A 17,275-nucleotide genomic window follows, 5' to 3' on the forward strand; every position below is an offset into this window, starting at 1 on the left:
AACTCATCATCGGGAGCTGGAGCCGAGAAAAGTCGGAACACTCGCCGAAACTCGAATGTAAACTTCAGGACTGCGGGATTTTGAAGATAAGCTTGAAAGACCACCGGACTTACGGACACTCGCCAATTGAAACGAATGTACTCGTACGCCTGGAAACCAGTACCGAGTCCCGCGCTTATGCAAAACTCGATCTTCTTCACTTCCTTATATCTTGTCCAAATTGAAAGAGCTTCAAATTGTTACCTGAAGCTTGAAGCTATGTGTGTAAAGATCACTGCTGCTACATGAACTGTTGGTCAGCTGGTAACTCAGAGGCTCCAGGAAAAAGAGACTGATCCTTGTTCTACCACCTTGAGAAATATCGATCCACTGCTCTTTCTCGGGGGTGCAAGCGACGAACTCAGAGCGACAAAGCTAATTTTGTCACCCAATTCGGTGCAGTGAGCACTGAGAGTATCCACGCGACCTACCAATACCCTATGCTCGTGTATTCTGGCTTAATAGAAGAACCCAGATTCAGTGTGCAGGCAACCTTCGATGCGACGCGAGCGCTATCGTATGTTTGATACTATGCAACAAGTATTTCTAGGTGTGAAAGTCATCTACGCACCAATTCAGGAAGGCTACAACAGCTCTGTCATTCTTCTAATCACCGAAACTCAGCTTCCATAGTATGAATTAGTTATAAGGCAGAGAAGAGAACGTACGAGTATCATGTTAATGAGATATATTACACAAGGTTTCCTCATCGAGGCATCGTTTCCTTTTTTCCCACTATCGCGATTTGTTCAGGCATCTTGAGAAGCCGACCAGCCAGCGCGGCTAGCTCGATTCGGTCAACATGGTTCGAGGAACATTGCATGGATCCAAAGCTTGACACCGATCGAAGATCGAGCTAGGAGATTGAAATTCGCGATGACATGCAGACGCAGGTCAGCAGGAGCAACCCGATGTTATTGTTCTAGATCAAAGTGCCATTTTCAGCAGGCAAACACCGCGTGCAAGTGCCGGTCAATGCGGACCCCACCTTCACATCAGTATGTATCTTCTTTAAAGAGCACACGAGCTTTGTCCATTCAAGGGTCTAGCGTTAACGCTGACATGGGCAAGTGCTGCGCATCTAGTTTGAATCTGGCATTTACGATGGGAAATTCTTCAGTATGTACTACTGTGTACTCAGCCTTGCAGGTCCAGGTACCCTGCATTCGCGCGAGACCAGTAAAATTGGCACACTTGGCGGCCTTACGCCCCATCTTGACCAGAATAAGGCCCCGAGTCCACGTTGTGAACACGTTCAATGGCGTGTTTGGGGGGCATTTGTAAAGAGGCTTACCCGCCCCCAAATACAATAAAATGGTGCGTGCTGCAGCCCTATCTGCTTTTTATAAGATACCAAAAGGAATGCAATACATAGTATCATGCTCGGCTGCTTTCAGAGTTGTTTTCCTTCAAGTAGTTTCATAGACGTTCAATCATGGCGTTCCCACGCTCCTCGCTCCAAATGGGAGAAGATCGAGCGAGCGTATCAATCTCGGAAGAGGCATTAATCAAGGAACGGGGGAGACGCCCGACCTTTATACCAGAGTCTTTCATGCCTTCAAACAGGAACAAACACCGGAATTCACATAGCCAGTCTTTCGATGATTATTTTGTAGGTGGACTGGGATTCGTGTTGCTCTAAAACTTACTGATGTCTTGAATTAGCTAGGGCCTCGCGAGCTTGATAGACATTCCAAATGGCCGATGCTTTTTCGAATACATGGGAGTTGTGTGCCGGAGTTACTTCTTCCTTTGCTCTTCGTTGCGGCATGGACCACCAGTATATGCCTGTTTTCAAGGCATGTGCGTGATTGTGAGTTGCATTCCTCGACTGCTTCTGGTATCTTGACTGATCAGCGATTGATTTGGTACACCTTAGTGGGTATCTCTTCGACTCTACTCACTGTTCTTGGATTCATCGTTGCTTTGTCATTGTCCTTCCGCAGTTCAACGGCATACGAGCGATACATGGAAGGACGGAGAGCTTGGACAACGTTGACGATGGTCTCGCAAAATCTGGCTCGGAATGTTTGGATTAACGCCGTGGAGAGGGAGGAGAGCGCGAAAGATGATCTACTGGCAAAAGTGTCAGTGCCCCTAACTGAGCAGACAACTGGCGCACATCTGACCTATGTTGCAGGACCGCTTTGAACCTTATAGTTGCCTATGCACAAGCTCTCAAACATCGTCTTCGGTTCGAGCCATACACGCATTATGACGATTTAAGGGACCGAGTAGGGCACTTGGATACCTTTGCTAAAGAAGCAACTGAACTCGAGCCACATCGAGACGACGATCCGCCGACGTTTTGGGAATCTTGGGGAGAGTATCTTGCAATTCCTATGGCGCTATCAAACCCGAGAAAGAAGATTAAAAACGCCAACTATCCGCTTGGTAATCTGACTCTCGAGATTTTGAACCATTTAACGGTCTATATCAACACCATCATTGCCGGTGGTTGCTTCAGGGCAAACATCTACCAGACACAAGCCCGTTAGTTCATCCTACTATCAGCCCACTGGCGATCTATATACTAACAGTGGATGCAATCATTAGTCAACGCTGTCATGACCATGAACGATATACAAGCCAACACCGATCGCATTCTCAACACTCCGCTTCCCCTGGCTTATGCCATTGCTATCTCGCAACTAACCTGGGTGTACATCCTCATTCTCCCGTTCCAACTATACACAACTCTCGGGATGGTCGCGATCCCCGGAACGCTATGTAAGTGTAGCACTCCACAAATCCCGGATTGATAGTCGCTAACCATAGAACTAGTCGCCGCATACATGATCCTTGGCTTTGCATCTATTGGTCGCGAGATCGAAAATCCCTTTGGCCGTGACGTTAATGATCTCCCACTCGACGACTTCTGCAATCAACTCGCTGTCGATATTGACATAATCATGGCCACGGCACCAAGAGACTCTGACGTTTTCGTAAAGCATGAACAGAATCAACTCATGCATCCGCTGAGCCGTAACGGGTATGAGGCGTGGAGCGAGAGTAGTATTGACGAGATCAGGAGCGCATTGAAGAAAAAGTCGTTAATATCTCAGAAGAACGTGCAACCAGGGCTGAGGAGAAGAGATGATGTAATGCAGGGGGAAGGAGACAGGCGGTATGAGAGAATGAGATCTTCGGGAAATGACGTGGTGTAAGAAGCGAAAAACTGTCATGGTTGGTAAGATATTGTAACATAGTAGCGACATTCTCTGAAAAGCATATTTGGTAGACAAAAGAAATGCAGAGATTAGCTGCATAAAATGAGTGTGTCAGGTTAAATGGAGTAGTTGATCTTGGTACATCCGGTTGCCATATTTGTGCAAGACTTAATTATCGATTTTTCCCACAAGGTCTCTAAGTCAAGATGACATCGCCTATGAAAGAATTGTTCTTTTCCTGGGCAGACAAATTTGATACAACGACAGCGCTTTGGCTTCGCATCGTGCGGGGCGCAGACTTCCGACAAATTACAAAAGATGACAAACGAGGCCTCGTAGAGTTGATAACAGTTTTATTTACGTTGAATGCTTAAATTAAGTTCTGTCAATCGAGTTAAATCAGTGGTGCTTTTCCAGTTGATCCCATCCAATCCATGTGTCTTTCCACGCTCTTCTGCATCGCCAGCGTTGCCTCTTCTAACAGAGTCGTCAATGGCGCTTTCGCAGCCTTCTCGGCCATGACCCTAGTGAAATCGTTGTTGACTGCGTCATTCAAATTGATCTTCGACACACCGCACTCGATACACTCCTTGAATCTCTTCTCGTCAAACCACTCGGTGCCTGCACCATGTAGAACGAGATCCACGCGGTCTCCAACCTGCTTGTGTACCCCTTTTAGTCGAGGATAATCCAATTGTGGTCCCTTGGGACCGTATTTTCCATGAACGTTGCCAAATGCAGGTGCCAGCCAGTTGATACCTAGGGAAACGAATTCTTCTGCTTGCTCGGGTGTGGTGAGGATGGCTTCCAAGCCGAGGTCGGCGGTATCGCCCACTCCATCTTCCCCACCATCGATACGCCCTGGCTCGGCCTCTGTAATGATACCTCTTTCATTGCAATATTTAACAAGCTCTCGCGTCTTAGCAAAGTTCTCCTCCTTTTCATAGTGCGACATATCAACCATGATGCCGTCAAAGCCACCAAGGTCGGCTGCGCGACGTACAATTTCTGGTGTCTGCGCGTGGTCCATGTGCACTGCTACGGGTACAGACGCATTGTCCGCAGCCTCTTTGGCAGCATGTACTAGGATGCCGCCCGCAAAATGGATTGCCCATGGAAAGAGCTGCACTATGACAGGAGAATTCTTTGCTTCTGCAGCTTTGACGCTTGCGAGTATTGATTCGATGTTGTAGCAGCAGATTGCGGGCACTGCATATCCGTTCTTTGCAGCGTGTGTGACGATCTTGAGAGCGCGATTCTGGCTGAGGTCTGGCGCCATGTTTGGTGTAGTTATAATGGTATTTTACAATAGCAGCGGGATGAGATCGTAAGAAGAACAAATTGCAATTGTCAAAGAAGAAGATCGAAGTCTACCTCCACAAATACCAAACCATTAGTTTGTCAGCTATTTGATGGGCTAAGGTATGAAGTATCGCTAGGCCTTTGTCGGCTCGGGCTCTGCTGAACAAATGATCCAATTGCCGCAAGCTACCAAGGCACATAGTGTCCGCAAAAAATGGCCTAATGATGGCGGGGAGAATGTGGAGTTGGCTGCTGGTGTTCGATAGGATGCGCACGCCCTCGGCGATTTCGCACTCCTGCACCCGCCACTGGGGCGTCGGGTCGGGCTAGTTAGCAGCGAGCTGGATCTGCGGCAAATGAGGTGCGATCTGATATAACCAACTCTCAGTCATCACATCGGCGTCTGGAGTTCGCAAAGTGGCCGTCCCCGACAGCAAACAGGTCCTGTCGGCATCGCAGCAAGATGGACGACAACTCTGTAGCAGTGAATGAAGTCCAAAAGCATTCGTCAGAGAGCGACTGCTGGATCGTTGTCGATGGTACAATCTGGGATATAACCGACTTTGCGCCAAACCATCCGGGAGGTGCAGAAAGTGAGTTGTCTTCGTGAAGAATACATGATGCAACAAGATACTTACCGCCGCGCAGTCATATACAAGCATGCAGGCCTTGATGCTTCCTCTGCATACAATGCGGTTCATTCCCCATCCCTTATCTCCAAAACATTAGGCACAGAAAAGCAGAAAGGCAAAGTCACTTCAAGCTCTTCCTCCAAACTTTTGAAACCCCCGCCGACAGAAGATGCGCAGCGTCAACTGGCGATAGGATCAAAGCCACCGCTATCATCATTGATCAACAGCTACGACTTTGAAGCAGTTGCCGAGCAGGTTCTGACAAAGAAAGCATGGGCGTTCTACTCGTCTGCTGCGACTAATCTAGTCACACGTGACGCAAACAGGAGTTTATATGATCGCATCTGGCTACGACCACGACTCTTACGGAATATCAAAGAAGTCAATACGAAGACAAAAATCCTCGGAGCAGATGTAAAGCTTCCATTTTTTGTCAGCCCTGCTGCGATGGCTCGACTAGCTCACCCAGATGGCGAGATAGCGATCGCGCGAGGCTGTGAACAAGCAGGGGTAGCTCAATGCGTCAGTAACACGCCTAGCCGAAGTTTGGTAACAGTACGGTTGACACCTACAATAGATATCGACAAACGCATCCTTTACCCTATCGGAGATAACTGGCAGTGTAAAACCTAATTCGATTCCATTCTTCTTCCAACTCTATGTAAACAAAGACAGGCGCGCATCAGAGGCATTACTGAAGGATGCGGAAAATGCCGGTGCAAGAGCAATATGGGTAACGATCGACGGCCCTGTCCAAGGCAAAAGAGAGGCAGACGAAAGAGTCAAGGTGGAATCAAATACAGGAGCATCGGCGGCCATGAGTGGGGCGGTCGGGAAGAACGACTCAAAAGGGGGTGGCCTAGGAAGAACAATGGGCGGATATATCGACGCAACATTCGGGTGGAACGATATTGCTTGGCTGCGCAGATCTACCAAACTTCCTCTAGTTGTGAAGGGTGTTCAGACCGTTGAAGACGCAGTATTGGCCGTGAAGCATGGTTTGGATGGTATCGTCATAAGCAATCACGGAGGCCGGAATCTTGATACGTGCGTATGCTACCAAACAGCCGTAAGGCGCTAGTCATTAACTGCTATAGGTCTCCTCCTGCACTTCTGACACTAATGGAGATCCGAAGGCATGCTCCTCAGGTGTTCAATCAACTAGAAGTCTTCGTAGATTGCGGTATCCGAAGAGGAACAGATATTGTTAAAGCGCTGTGCCTTGGAGCTAAAGGAGTTGGAATGGGGCGGCCATTTTTATATTCCTTGACCTATGGCCAAGAAGGTGTTGAGCATTTCATTGAGAGTAAGAGAAGTCTAACCTTTTGCGATTACGGAACAAAGTACTAATCAATCAACCCACAGTAATGAAAGACGAACTAGAAACAACAATGCGGTTATTGGGTATGACCGACCTTTCGCAGGCTCACCCGCGATTTCTAAATATCAATGATGTCGAGCATCTCATCCCAAAATCTTTGGAAGGGTCATTCCCGGAAATACCACACGTCTTGCCCAAGGCAAAATTATAGAGATCGTCTGCTTGCTTCATGTGAATTCTAAATCGAAATCGCCCGACAAGATCTTAGAGAGGCCTCATCGCAGGCCATCCCTTGCTATTTCACCGAGCAGCATGGCGGATCTGTACGTACAAAAATGGCCAGTATCAGACCCGGACTCATGACGGATTCCACATTTTCCTTCAAGATTCGCTTCCTTGAATCGTACCTTTAGAGTAGGGAAGCATGTTTCTGCGGTACATCTTTCAGGCTTTGCGTAGCACTTATTAGCAAGTCAGGTTAAGATCCATCACACGACAGCTTCTTATTTGCATTATGATTGATTGGGCACTCGAAAACCTAAAGATACAGGCTATCCTCGGTGTTCAATAGACAACTACACATATGAGACTCTCCGAATTTCCCCAATGATTATGTGCAAAGCTTTTGAGTAGTAGCCCAACTGCACATCACTTGACCGACACAGCTACAACATTTGCAGGCCTAGGATGCGTCAATTTCGAAATGCTGTTGCCTCGATTTCTCGGAACATACCTTCTTTGCCCTCTCGGCATTATCCTTTCCATCGATGCATTGAAGCGGAGCGGCGCCCCTGAAGCGGCTCTTGTTGTAACATGCGTTGGCATTGATGACATCTGAACATTCATCGGTCCTTGCCAGCTCGCGAGTGCACTCGGCGGCTTGTTGTCCGAGTACCACGGTGATACAAAGGGCAATAAGCCCGCTTGAAAGCCTCATCGTTCAGGTGAAGTAGTCTGCCGTGAGTATTTCTTCGAAAGATGTAGTTGAAAGAAATGATTTTGTCTGTCCTGCCCAAAAGCTCATTGTGTGGAATTTGTAGGGCTTCCACAAGCCGGGATAGTTGGTCTCAGTTCGTATCCATATATGAGATCAATAAACAATATACAGCGAGGCCTGCTGAAAGCGTGGCAATGCCCAGTGTAACAGTCATGATAACAAAGTCGGTCACATACCTCCGCTCCCCAAATTCATGGGGAACACTGCGCGGGGTAGTGCCAAACCTTCTGTGATGGTTGACCCTTGTAAACCGGCAGATGTTGTATTAAGGTTAAGCATTGTCGCTTCATAACTCGGCCCTCATTGGCTCTACAGAGATTTACCCCAATCAAACGAACCCCATCGGTATTGGAAGATGGCGACCGATATTAGGGAACAGCATCATTCTGGCGAAAAAGTAATCTAAAGAGCGCTATCAGGATTTGGGGAAACGGCAGTCTCCAGCAGGCAACTTCGTTAAGACCAAGAGCCATCTTTTCAAGACCTCTCGTGCCAGATCTGTCTCCAACAACACGTTCCCCCGAAAAACATCGATACTATCAACATGAAGTGGAGTAGCTTCATCGCAGCCAACGGGCTATTTGCGCCCATTCATGCCGGTCTGCTTCGGTTTGGATGCTCTCGACTGACTGTTCAACGATTGGATCCTTTAGTTAATCCAGGCCAAATCCCCTCAACCCATCTTCATCAAATTATCGGTGGAGTACGTATATATTTCATTGAAATCTGGCCTGGAGTATGCATGACTGACTTAGGTAGGACTCTTTCAATGCTTCCATGGATGCGAAGTCCCATGATATCCCGAAACTATCTACTTGCACAACCTGCCAGTAAGTGTCTCCGGCCATCCAATAACGTCGTCGGGAACTAACAATTCCAGATTCACGGAGGATCTTTCCAACTACTGGACTGCCGTTCTGTATTTCAAAGCCAAGAATGGAACATTCAAGAGAGTCCCACAGAGAGCCCAACAGGGCATGGAGGGAACCCAGGGAGGAATGGTCGTATACTACATGACCGATGCGCTATTCGAGACCCAGCAAAAGTCCAAGGTCACGGCATTCAAGCCAGGCTTCCGAATGCTCGTCGGTGAAGTCGCCTATCGCGACCGTGAACAGGCACGAGACTTCCGTCAGTTGACTTATATCTGCATGCAAAACGAGGGAACTCGCGAGCCAGAGACCCTTCACTTCCCAACTAAGCCATGCCCTGCTGGAATCATGGCCAACCACCGCTTCCCCACCTGCTGGGATGGTGTCAACCTCGACTCTCCAAATCACAGAGACCATGTTGCATACCCACAGACGGGAACCTTTGAATCCGGCGGCAAGTGCCCATCTACCCATCCAGTGCGACTACCACAGATTCTTCTGGAAACCGTCTGGGACACAAAGGCCTTCAACAATAAAGCAGATTGGCCTGCTGATGGCAGCCAGCCATTCGTATGGTCTAGCGGTGATGCGACGGGCTACTCGACACATGCTGACTACGTCTTCGGCTGGAAGGATGATTCCCTACAGAAGGCCATGGACGCTAACAACTATGTGAGCGCACCGACGTTGAAGACACAGACCATTGCACAGCAGAATAAGTGCCAGGTTCCAGATATGGTGAAGGAAGACTTCGACTCTTGTAAGTGCAATACTTTGGATCATAAACAATTGTCTCATCATACTGACCACATTTATTAGGGCTAACAAAGCTACCGGGTGATATTATGGTCCACTAGTGGTAATAATGGTTGTACCGCTCTGTATCCAGGTAGTTAGTATCGAGTGCTAGATTGCGACAATCGTATAATGGTAGCTTCCACTTGAAACTATATGCCATAGTGATGTAGTAACTTTTGGCGCATTCCTAGACCTTTCCCCCCAACGTAAAGACTTTCAACGTGCGGCCGTCATCCAAATAAATCATTTGATTCATTTTTTAGACGCTAGCTTGGCGATGGAAATGAGGGGCTTCATTAACTTTAAGAACGTGATTAAGTTCAAGCAACTTAAGCAGCGTTTTCTGCAGCTCCCTCCAAACGTCTTGAGGTTAAGATATTTTTCATCAAGATCGCATATCAGTACTGGATGTCCTTGTACGTGTCGGATGAATGTAATTCTGGCACTAAACCGAAACTAGATTAGTAAGGTAGCAAGCGAAGACTACTTGGCAGAGATACCGCATCAGCAATGGACATTCGATCAGCTGGATTTCAACCCCCACGGCATGGAATCGACAGGCAATCATTTGCCGAACGTGCATTTCAATTCTGACCGGTCATGTGTCTGCAGCTGACGAGATGCTCCCTTTTAATGACCCTACTGTCGAAATACGAGTTTTGAGATTTGAGGAAGTGCCTGTGGATGACTCAACACCGCTTCGATGCTCTCTTCAAAACGTCTCTTTAGACGACCGTGGGCCTCGTCCGGATATTGATTGTTTTGGCCGAGAAGTAGACGGCCGCGATGCAACCATTGAAGGCACACCTGCTGAGACTGTTGTGCATGATGTTCCGACGCAGAACTCAGGATGTCGGTTTGCATGGGGCGATTTCCAAACCCTTTCATACACTTGGGGACAAGAAACTTCTTCTTCTGAGACCATATTCATAAATGGAAAAGAGTCAAGAATACCACATGGCCTCGCAATCGCATTGCGTGCTCTTGCGTGCCAACCAGAAACGCAGCTTGGTATGCACTATTGGGTGGACTCTTTGTGCATAAACCAAAACGATACCTTAGAAAAAAACCAGCAAGTTAAGCGCATGGGAGACATCTATCGGAAAGCAAGAGCAGTGATAGTGTGGCTTGGTCCTCAGGAAAGTGGGGATGAACGAGCAATAGCAAAAATGAGGCAGCTGTGCCAAGTTACGCCGAAGACAAGCCAACACCCTCCCTCTCAGTACGTCTATCCTGATGCCTGGGACGAATTGTACGCGTTCATGAGAAAGACGTACTGGAGTAGAACATGGATTATCCAAGAGCTAGCGATGAACCACAATGCGACACTATTTTTATGTGGCACGATCAAATTGACCAGACGGATGGTTTTAATGGCTGCCGTATATTGTCAACAAATATCTCGACGGTTCAAGGATGACCTCCCTGTAGTTGCTGATGATGATTCTCCCGAACTCCAAGTGTGGGCTCTTTCCAGTCGTATGCACCGTCTCGTCAGCGTCTCCACTGGCTCCCCTCGCCGTAGAACATTGGATAAGCTTCTGAATCTCATCCGTCGGGCCGACGCGACAGATATGCGTGATAAGGTATATGGAATACTTGGACTTCTGGACGATACTGTGGCAGCCCGTATAGTGCCAGACTATGAACTTTCTGTGCGACAGGTGTATGTAAATTTCGCCATGACGCTCATAGACACCAGCAAGAGACTTGAAACCATTATCTTCGGCGGATTATCCCAGGACGATACTTGGCCTACATGGGTGCCTGACTGGAGGGTTCAGTTCAACCGCGACCACGTTCGTTATCTGAAGCAAGCTCGTGCCTGTGGCGATAATATGATCGCTTCGCTCGAATTCAAGGGCGAAGAGCAGCTGCTCTTAACATGTTCTGGCGATAACGTAGACACATTAACTCGTGTTGGTGCAACCCCTAACAGACCTATCAACAAACCAAATGAGATCCCACGGGTCGATCGATACAAAGAGCGTAGCGCCATTGCTCTGTGGAGAACCCTTCTACTAGATGATATATATAAAAGAGATGAGTACATGGAAGACGAGCCTCCTCTACTGGAGGTGCCTTGGGTTGAACCTCCGGATCCGAGCGATGCTTCCTCACCTTCGAGTACAAAATCTGAATGGGACCAAGTGCTAAGAAGTAGCAACTATCGGGACTTCCATGAATTCCGGCAGGCGAATTACGATTTTCCCATCGGAGAACGCAATTTGGAAGACTTTTTCCCTCATTCTGTTCCACAGGCGCGCCTCTTTGGGAGTAGGAGACAGCTCGTCCGAGCGACTCTATCAATCAAGAACAGAACCTTAGCCGTGACAACGAGTGGTTACTTGTGTTTAGTTCCCGACGCTGCACAGGAAGGTGATATCCTTGTTATCCTGGCTGGTTGCCGCTGTCCGATGATTCTTAGACCCCGCGGCAGCTTCTACGCCGTTGTTGGGGAATGCTATGCGCATGGGCTCATGGAAGGAGAATTTTATAAGAGTGGACAGAACTGTAAGCAGCGAGACGAATTCACGCTCTGTTGATACTCAGAATAGATTAATCCATCACTGGAATATGCAACATAAGATTGATTGACGAACTAAACTGCCACCTCAACCATATACATCCATGTGCTTATTGTATTGCTCCGTCTAGCCCAGATCGCTCGTGATGCTTGGCCTCGAACAGCGGTTCCCAAACAGTACAGGCTCGCTTCGTCGCATCACCATTCGCCATTTCAGGCAGCGGCAAGAAGAAGTGCTTGTCGGTGGAACACTCTATCAATTGGCCGTTTAAGTTTTCGCGATCAAGGCATATCTTGTAGGCATTGACTACAGTTTCCACAGGAGTGATACTATTGAGACGGTGAGCTCGGAGTCAACGAGAGCATCAGAAATTGTGAGACGAACTGTGCAGGATCAGTTGCATCGATGGATGCTTGTGGTACAGCACCAGTGATGACTATTCCGGGGAGAATGGCGTTTAGGGATATATTGTCTTTCTTTGGGAGAATTAGCTAGACCAATATCCTATAGTTGAATCACAAAACATACAAGTTTGAGCACTGGTGCTGCTGTCCGCACGAACTGGTTGATCTATCGATTTTAAGTACGAGATAGTATCAATATGTGAATCAAAAGCTTACAGCTGCTTTGGCACCGCAATATTCTGGGAACGTTTGATGAGGATGGACAGAAGCAATCGTCGAGGTAGCAACAATCCTACCTCCGGGAGTTCTGTTCTTCCTCATAAAATGAATAGCCAGCTGTACACCATAAAGGAAGCTCTTATAGCACACATCAGTTGATATCAGAGGAGGCTTGGGCGGTATCTCTGAACTCCCTCGGTGATCGAGAATGTATATCGAGCCGCGATCTGAATGCCCGGCGTTTGCGAGCAGCGCATCCAGGCGGCCCCATTTCTTGAATACTTCTGTGAATACTCTTGCCTGGTCGTCATAGTCTATTACGTTGCACTGGAAGAATGCTGCGTTTGGTCCTAGATCGCGGACTACTTGTTCGCCCTTTTCTACTTGGAGGTCACAGCAAGCTACGTGCCAGCCTTCATCTATCAATCTGATCGCGAGTGCTTTGCCAATACCGGACTGTATACGTAAATTAGTCTGTTGCAAAGATCTTATCGGAGGTTCGTTTGAGGCATACATACAGCAGCTCCTGTGATAATCGCAACCTTCCTGTCGGTAGATGACTGAGTTGACATCTTTGGAAAAATAAACGGTTATGCAAAAGTACCAAGAAACGTGCCATTCGACTTGTGAGATAGTGCTCTGTATACTTTTTTCGCAACTCCCCCACAATGAATGTACCCGCATCAGGTCAGGCGATGTCCATTTCGGATAGGGAAAGCTTGGTGGAGCGCGCCTAAAGCCGAAATCCTATGTTAATCGTTGTCGGCCTAGCAATCGTTGCATACAGCCGCTGCAATGCGACAAGAGCGGTTATGGAACTCGGCATTTCATAGGAATAAGGCGAAAATAATAATGTGGAAATCTAGCTTATCTACTATCTACGTGTTCATTTGCTATCTGATGGCGTCTAATGATGGTTGGTCTTGCGATAGAGAGTGTCAACTTTGAGAAAGGTCAACGGCTAGGAGATGGTGTTTGTATGATCTGACCATCAACCGCCATAGTAATTACCTCAGTCTGTTACCTTTTGAACTTTGAGCGTTCTCTTGCGTAGCAACTGATTAAAGAGGAGAGATTGGTACCAAGGCCGACTCGTGATCTTGATGAGAGAACACTGTCGCAGGGTGAGGAATTCAATGATTTGATTAAACAGTATGTATTTATTGCAGTGCTAAAATCCAATCTCTATTTGCTCTTCTATCTCCGTTGGCCTTCCCATCGACACGATCCCTTTCCTTTTAGTTAGATCATACACAACATTGAAGAGCGTGTTCGAATCGTTGTTGCCGTGCTGTCGGCGGTTGATGGCAGCAGGCGAACCTTGCTCATCCTTAAACAGCTCCAAGATAGACTCGAACCCTGCCCTATTCCCTACTTCTTCGGTAGCAAGCTCCTGCATCCTTGCCGTCCGTTTAGGAGAGTCTTCTAGCCAAAGGGGTTCATAGACTCCCTCGTGCTTGAGAATAAGGTTATTTGCGTGCACGACGCGACCGAGGTTATCAGCCGGGATCTCTTGAAATCCAATACTCGTGCACTCGAGGCCCGTTGGGCCCGTCTCGTCGCCGAGGAGGATGTGGCTACTGCCAGCTAAACCTACAGATTCGATTTTATCAAGGGCCTCTCTCTTCGACTTAGATTCTAGGATTGTGCGCAGCGCAAAGTGAATGGGCATCCGTTGTGGATCTACTCCTTTGGCACGAATCCCGTTCAGCAAACATCCAACTCCATGTTCATTGAAACCAATTTTGCCAATGATACCTGCCTCGGTGATCATTTGGAAGGCTGGAAGTTGTTCGCCGGAAATGCCTTTTGGCTGGACTCTCAGAATGATCAAATTAGGCTTTTGCTTGCTTTTCCAATCCCAATTCTGTGAGAGGAATGAATGTCCATTGGGCGTTTTCCATCCCAACGTCGTGCAGCCGTCCACAGCGATTGCCATGGGCCTTCGTGAGTCTTCATCGAACAGGCCAAAAGCAATCTCGGTTCGAATGTTGAGGGCCAGTACGTCGAGTAATTCGACCTTCGCCCCTTCCGCGATACCTTCTATTTCTTCATAGTATCTTGGAAACTTGGCCTTGAGATACGGCTGGAATGTCGCAGTCTGCTCGCGAACGGTGCTCCATTCGAGGTCATTGAATGCCTTGAACAGCAGCCGATAGAATTCAATGGAGCCTGCGACCTGCTTCGCCGCTTGGGTCCCTACAGCGAGGCCAATCTTTGGGTTTAAAGTCAGCTCAACATTTCAACCCGCCTGGAGATACTGCGTTACAGATAGCGAGAAGATCGACTGACCTCGCGATGGGATCCGGAAACTGAGATGTCGAGCATGACGTGGTAGGCGGTGTCGGCCCGGTTGCTAGCTGGAAGAGGCTTAGCGTTGGTTGTTCCTTGCTTAGGGAGAAAGATTGTCGAAAAGCAACGAAGGTGAAGATATTAGATATCTCGAGGAATTTCGACTTCCTCTATTCGAATGATAGCAGGTAGTCTTGGAAATCTCCATGGTGAACTTGTCCAAGGGATTTAAGAAGGTTGCGAAGGTTACGTGGAACGAGGTTGTTCAGCGGCAGCTTGTCGGGCTTTTCCGATGACACAAGGGGAGCTCAAAGCAGTAAGAGATGAACATGAGAACACCACGCTCAATGCCGACACAGAGATAAACGCGTGGGTTAAAGCGCTATCATCCGTTACCGTTGCTAGTTTGACACCAACCTCCTAAAAACCGGTCCTGATGCGGGGTGTAGTCGCACTGATCCGATTAAAGGCCCCTTTTGCAACTTGGCGTCTACCGCCAATCCCTTGACGAATAGTTGGACATATCTGGGGTAAGAGGGTCGATCGCTTATTTAGTTCTCTCGAAATCCTCTACGTTCCTCTTTGATGCTGCACTGTGTTGCTGACAGGGTCGTGTTCTCGTGCATGCTACCCACATCGACGTTGGCATATCGCAGAATCTGGCACTAGCAAAAATGTTTTTCTTCTCAAAGCTTCGCGAGATCGTATGGGGCAAGCCAGCTGCCACCAAGGCTGAGCGGCGCCTGGTGCTCAAGCTTGATCTCGTCATTCTCACTTTTTGCTGTCTTATGTACTGGGTCAATTATCTTGATCGCATGAACCTCAACAATGCCTATGTCAGCGGCATGAAAGAGGATCTCAACTTCCACGGAACCCAGCTGAACGTTATCAACACAAGTCAGTAGCCCGACCTACCAAACATCCTTCTGCGCATTATACTGATAAGCAATCAATAGTCTTCTATGGCGGATACGTTCTAGGCCAGATACCCAACAATCTTGCCCTTCAGAAACTGCAACCTCGTCTCTATTTTCCAGGATGCATGATTGCATGGGGATTGCTGACGCTTGGAACTGGCTTCACGCATCATCCATGGGAGATCATGGTTATTAGGTTTTTCCAGGCCATCTTTGAGGCCTCTACTTTCGTTGGGTGCCACTACATTCTTGGTAGTTGGTATAAAGAGGAGGAGCTAGGCAAACGAACTGCAATTTTCACGAGCTCTGGCTTGGTCGGGACGATGTTCTCTGGATTCCTGCAAGGAGGAATTCACTCAACTCTCGGTAAGATAAGTTCTATGCTTAATTAATTTCTTTCGCTAATCGCACATTCAGATGGAAAGGCTGGCCTTCCAGGATGGAGATGGCTCTTCGTCATTGACTTCTGCATTACTTTTCCAATTGCTATCTTTGGCTATCTGGTCTTCCCCGATACTCCCTCGTCAACTCGGGCGAAATGGCTCACGCCTGAAGAGAAGAAACTCGCTATCGAACGGCTCCCTGAAGTTTCCAAGGAGCGCGGCAACGTCGGATGGAGCGTCATTACCCGTGTCATGGGCACATGGCATTTCTGGGGATTCATCCTGATCTGGACATTTGCGAGTAACACCGAAATGTTCTCTACCAACGCGATCATGAATCTGTGGCTCAAGAGCACCGGAGATTACAGCGTGTCACAAGTCAACTACATCCCGACTGGTGTGGCTGCTGTCGGTGTGGTTGCTACTCTCACATTGGGCTGGTACTCCGATTTCACGAAGGGACACTGGCATACCGGTATCATATTGTCATTCACGGCAATCATCTCTGGTGCAATCATGTTGAACCCACCAACTCGAGGAGCGAAATTCTTCGCGCTTTTCTTCAACGGTTGCCAATATGCCAGCCAGACAACGATGTTCGCCTGGGCCAACTCTCTTCTCAGAGATGACGACGCTAAAAGAGCTGTCGTACTCGCCGCGATGAACACGCTTGCCATTGCTGTCTACATGTTCTGGTCTCTTATATTCTATAACGCAGCCCAAGCGCCCAAATGGTATAAGGGTAGCATTGCCATGATCTGCATGGGAATCGCATTTTTCCTCAATACTCTTGTTCTCCGATGGCTGCAGAGAAGGGACGAGAAGAGGGGGATCACGAATGGAGCCGAGCCGCCAGTCTCCAGGGACAAGGACGAAGAATTGCAAACTCCGATCGAGAAGGATGAACACCATGCTGGGAAGCAGTCGGTATGAGCTTTTTGATAGGGCCAATTTTGGGTGCTATAGAACAGGTATAATCGAGTAATAGGGGTTACGGGACGGACCGTGACTTAACGCCTCGCTGTAATCTGCAATGTACGATCCGTGTTGCAAATATGTGATCTGCAAGCAAATACTCCTGAAATGATCAAGGAGTTGCTCTTTTGTGTTTTTCAATACTGTACCTCAGGCCCTCAGTTGATCAGTATAAGAGGATCGACATTTGCACTGACCACAACTATGTCATGTTACATGCACTAGCTCCCCTTAGCACAAATCCTCCCTTGACGCGGCATGCAACGGATGGGCACCAGTCACATGTTGGCACTTATCTTATCTGCGGAGGTATTGCCGCTCCCCGCAAAGCAGCTCACTAAACTACCTAACTAAAGCCCATTAATTTGTTGTGCGCTATTACTCGATTCCTTGTTTCCATCTCCTTTGTCCGATGTCGTCGTCGTC

At 48.0% G+C, this 17,275-nt stretch overlaps 8 protein-coding genes across 8 annotated transcripts; 5 read left to right on the forward strand and 3 right to left on the reverse strand.

The window, feature by feature from the left end:
- Window positions 1-1,402: 1,402 nt before the first annotated feature.
- On the forward strand, window positions 1,403-3,335 carry BU24DRAFT_364570 (UPF0187 domain membrane protein). Its single transcript, XM_033524251.1, has 6 exons — window positions 1,403-1,651; window positions 1,705-1,852; window positions 1,919-2,126; window positions 2,180-2,532; window positions 2,596-2,769; window positions 2,824-3,335. The coding sequence occupies exons 1-6, from the start codon at window positions 1,475-1,477 to the stop codon at window positions 3,204-3,206; spliced, it is 1,443 nt and encodes a 480-aa protein (XP_033387493.1). The 5' UTR covers window positions 1,403-1,474; the 3' UTR covers window positions 3,207-3,335.
- A 267-nt stretch (window positions 3,336-3,602) lies between these two features.
- Window positions 3,603-4,518, reverse strand: BU24DRAFT_439436 (aldolase; the record flags this gene model as incomplete). The annotated part of the gene is made up of 1 exon (XM_033530303.1): window positions 3,603-4,518. Exon 1 carries the CDS (start codon window positions 4,486-4,488, stop codon window positions 3,604-3,606), a length of 885 nt encoding a protein of 294 aa, XP_033387494.1. The 5' UTR covers window positions 4,489-4,518.
- A 383-nt stretch (window positions 4,519-4,901) lies between these two features.
- Window positions 4,902-7,047, forward strand: BU24DRAFT_364576 (uncharacterized protein). The gene is made up of 5 exons (XM_033524252.1): window positions 4,902-5,104; window positions 5,160-5,665; window positions 5,721-6,190; window positions 6,241-6,449; window positions 6,509-7,047. The coding sequence occupies exons 1-5, from the start codon at window positions 4,975-4,977 to the stop codon at window positions 6,673-6,675; spliced, it is 1,482 nt and encodes a 493-aa protein (XP_033387495.1). The 5' UTR covers window positions 4,902-4,974; the 3' UTR covers window positions 6,676-7,047.
- A 935-nt stretch (window positions 7,048-7,982) lies between these two features.
- BU24DRAFT_476207 (uncharacterized protein) lies at window positions 7,983-9,190 on the forward strand (the record flags this gene model as incomplete). The annotated part of the gene is made up of 4 exons (XM_033532921.1): window positions 7,983-8,164; window positions 8,221-8,291; window positions 8,342-9,093; window positions 9,153-9,190. Exons 1-4 carry the CDS (start codon window positions 8,006-8,008, stop codon window positions 9,188-9,190), a joined length of 1,020 nt encoding a protein of 339 aa, XP_033387496.1. The 5' UTR covers window positions 7,983-8,005.
- A 473-nt stretch (window positions 9,191-9,663) lies between these two features.
- Window positions 9,664-11,731, forward strand: BU24DRAFT_418766 (HET-domain-containing protein). The gene has a single exon (XM_033527049.1). It carries the CDS (start codon window positions 9,752-9,754, stop codon window positions 11,675-11,677), a length of 1,926 nt encoding a protein of 641 aa, XP_033387497.1. The 5' UTR covers window positions 9,664-9,751; the 3' UTR covers window positions 11,678-11,731.
- A 37-nt stretch (window positions 11,732-11,768) lies between these two features.
- On the reverse strand, window positions 11,769-12,947 carry BU24DRAFT_489184 (uncharacterized protein; the record flags this gene model as incomplete). The annotated part of the gene is made up of 5 exons (XM_033533615.1): window positions 12,801-12,947; window positions 12,280-12,738; window positions 12,188-12,229; window positions 12,044-12,135; window positions 11,769-11,988 (listed from the first exon to the last, which is right to left on the reverse strand). The coding sequence occupies exons 1-5, from the start codon at window positions 12,852-12,854 to the stop codon at window positions 11,769-11,771; spliced, it is 867 nt and encodes a 288-aa protein (XP_033387498.1). The 5' UTR covers window positions 12,855-12,947.
- A 494-nt stretch (window positions 12,948-13,441) lies between these two features.
- On the reverse strand, window positions 13,442-14,858 carry BU24DRAFT_418768 (AAT-domain-containing protein). The gene is made up of 2 exons (XM_033527050.1): window positions 14,575-14,858; window positions 13,442-14,497 (listed from the first exon to the last, which is right to left on the reverse strand). Exons 1-2 carry the CDS (start codon window positions 14,608-14,610, stop codon window positions 13,454-13,456), a joined length of 1,080 nt encoding a protein of 359 aa, XP_033387499.1. The 5' UTR covers window positions 14,611-14,858; the 3' UTR covers window positions 13,442-13,453.
- Window positions 14,759-16,969, forward strand: BU24DRAFT_418769 (MFS general substrate transporter). The gene is made up of 3 exons (XM_033527051.1): window positions 14,759-15,471; window positions 15,531-15,857; window positions 15,909-16,969. The coding sequence occupies exons 1-3, from the start codon at window positions 15,249-15,251 to the stop codon at window positions 16,805-16,807; spliced, it is 1,449 nt and encodes a 482-aa protein (XP_033387500.1). The 5' UTR covers window positions 14,759-15,248; the 3' UTR covers window positions 16,808-16,969.
- Window positions 16,970-17,275: the final 306 nt, after the last annotated feature.

Source organism: Aaosphaeria arxii (genome assembly GCF_010015735.1).
Source record: "Aaosphaeria arxii CBS 175.79 unplaced genomic scaffold BU24scaffold_2, whole genome shotgun sequence".
NCBI lineage: Eukaryota > Fungi > Ascomycota > Dothideomycetes > Pleosporales > Aaosphaeria > Aaosphaeria arxii.

Coding starts and splice junctions, on each gene's coding strand:
- BU24DRAFT_418766 (XM_033527049.1), top strand. CDS start 9,752: ATGCTCCCTTTTAATGACCCTACTGTCGAAATACGAGTTTTGAGATTT.
- BU24DRAFT_418768 (XM_033527050.1), bottom strand. CDS start 14,610: ATGCTCGACATCTCAGTTTCCGGATCCCATCGCGAG. Junction 14,498..14,574: donor TTTCCGGATCCCATCGCGAG/GTCAGTCGATCT, acceptor TTAAACCCAAAG/ATTGGCCTCGCTGTAGGGAC.
- BU24DRAFT_418769 (XM_033527051.1), top strand. CDS start 15,249: ATGTTTTTCTTCTCAAAGCTTCGCGAGATCGTATGGGGCAAGCCAGCT. Junction 15,472..15,530: donor GCTGAACGTTATCAACACAA/GTCAGTAGCCCG, acceptor AGCAATCAATAG/TCTTCTATGGCGGATACGTT. Junction 15,858..15,908: donor AGGAATTCACTCAACTCTCG/GTAAGATAAGTT, acceptor TCGCACATTCAG/ATGGAAAGGCTGGCCTTCCA.
- BU24DRAFT_364570 (XM_033524251.1), top strand. CDS start 1,475: ATGGCGTTCCCACGCTCCTCGCTCCAAATGGGAGAAGATCGAGCGAGC. Junction 1,652..1,704: donor AGTCTTTCGATGATTATTTT/GTAGGTGGACTG, acceptor GTCTTGAATTAG/CTAGGGCCTCGCGAGCTTGA. Junction 1,853..1,918: donor TTCAAGGCATGTGCGTGATT/GTGAGTTGCATT, acceptor GGTACACCTTAG/TGGGTATCTCTTCGACTCTA.
- BU24DRAFT_364576 (XM_033524252.1), top strand. CDS start 4,975: ATGGACGACAACTCTGTAGCAGTGAATGAAGTCCAAAAGCATTCGTCA. Junction 6,191..6,240: donor GGAGGCCGGAATCTTGATAC/GTGCGTATGCTA, acceptor TAACTGCTATAG/GTCTCCTCCTGCACTTCTGA. Junction 6,450..6,508: donor TGTTGAGCATTTCATTGAGA/GTAAGAGAAGTC, acceptor ATCAACCCACAG/TAATGAAAGACGAACTAGAA.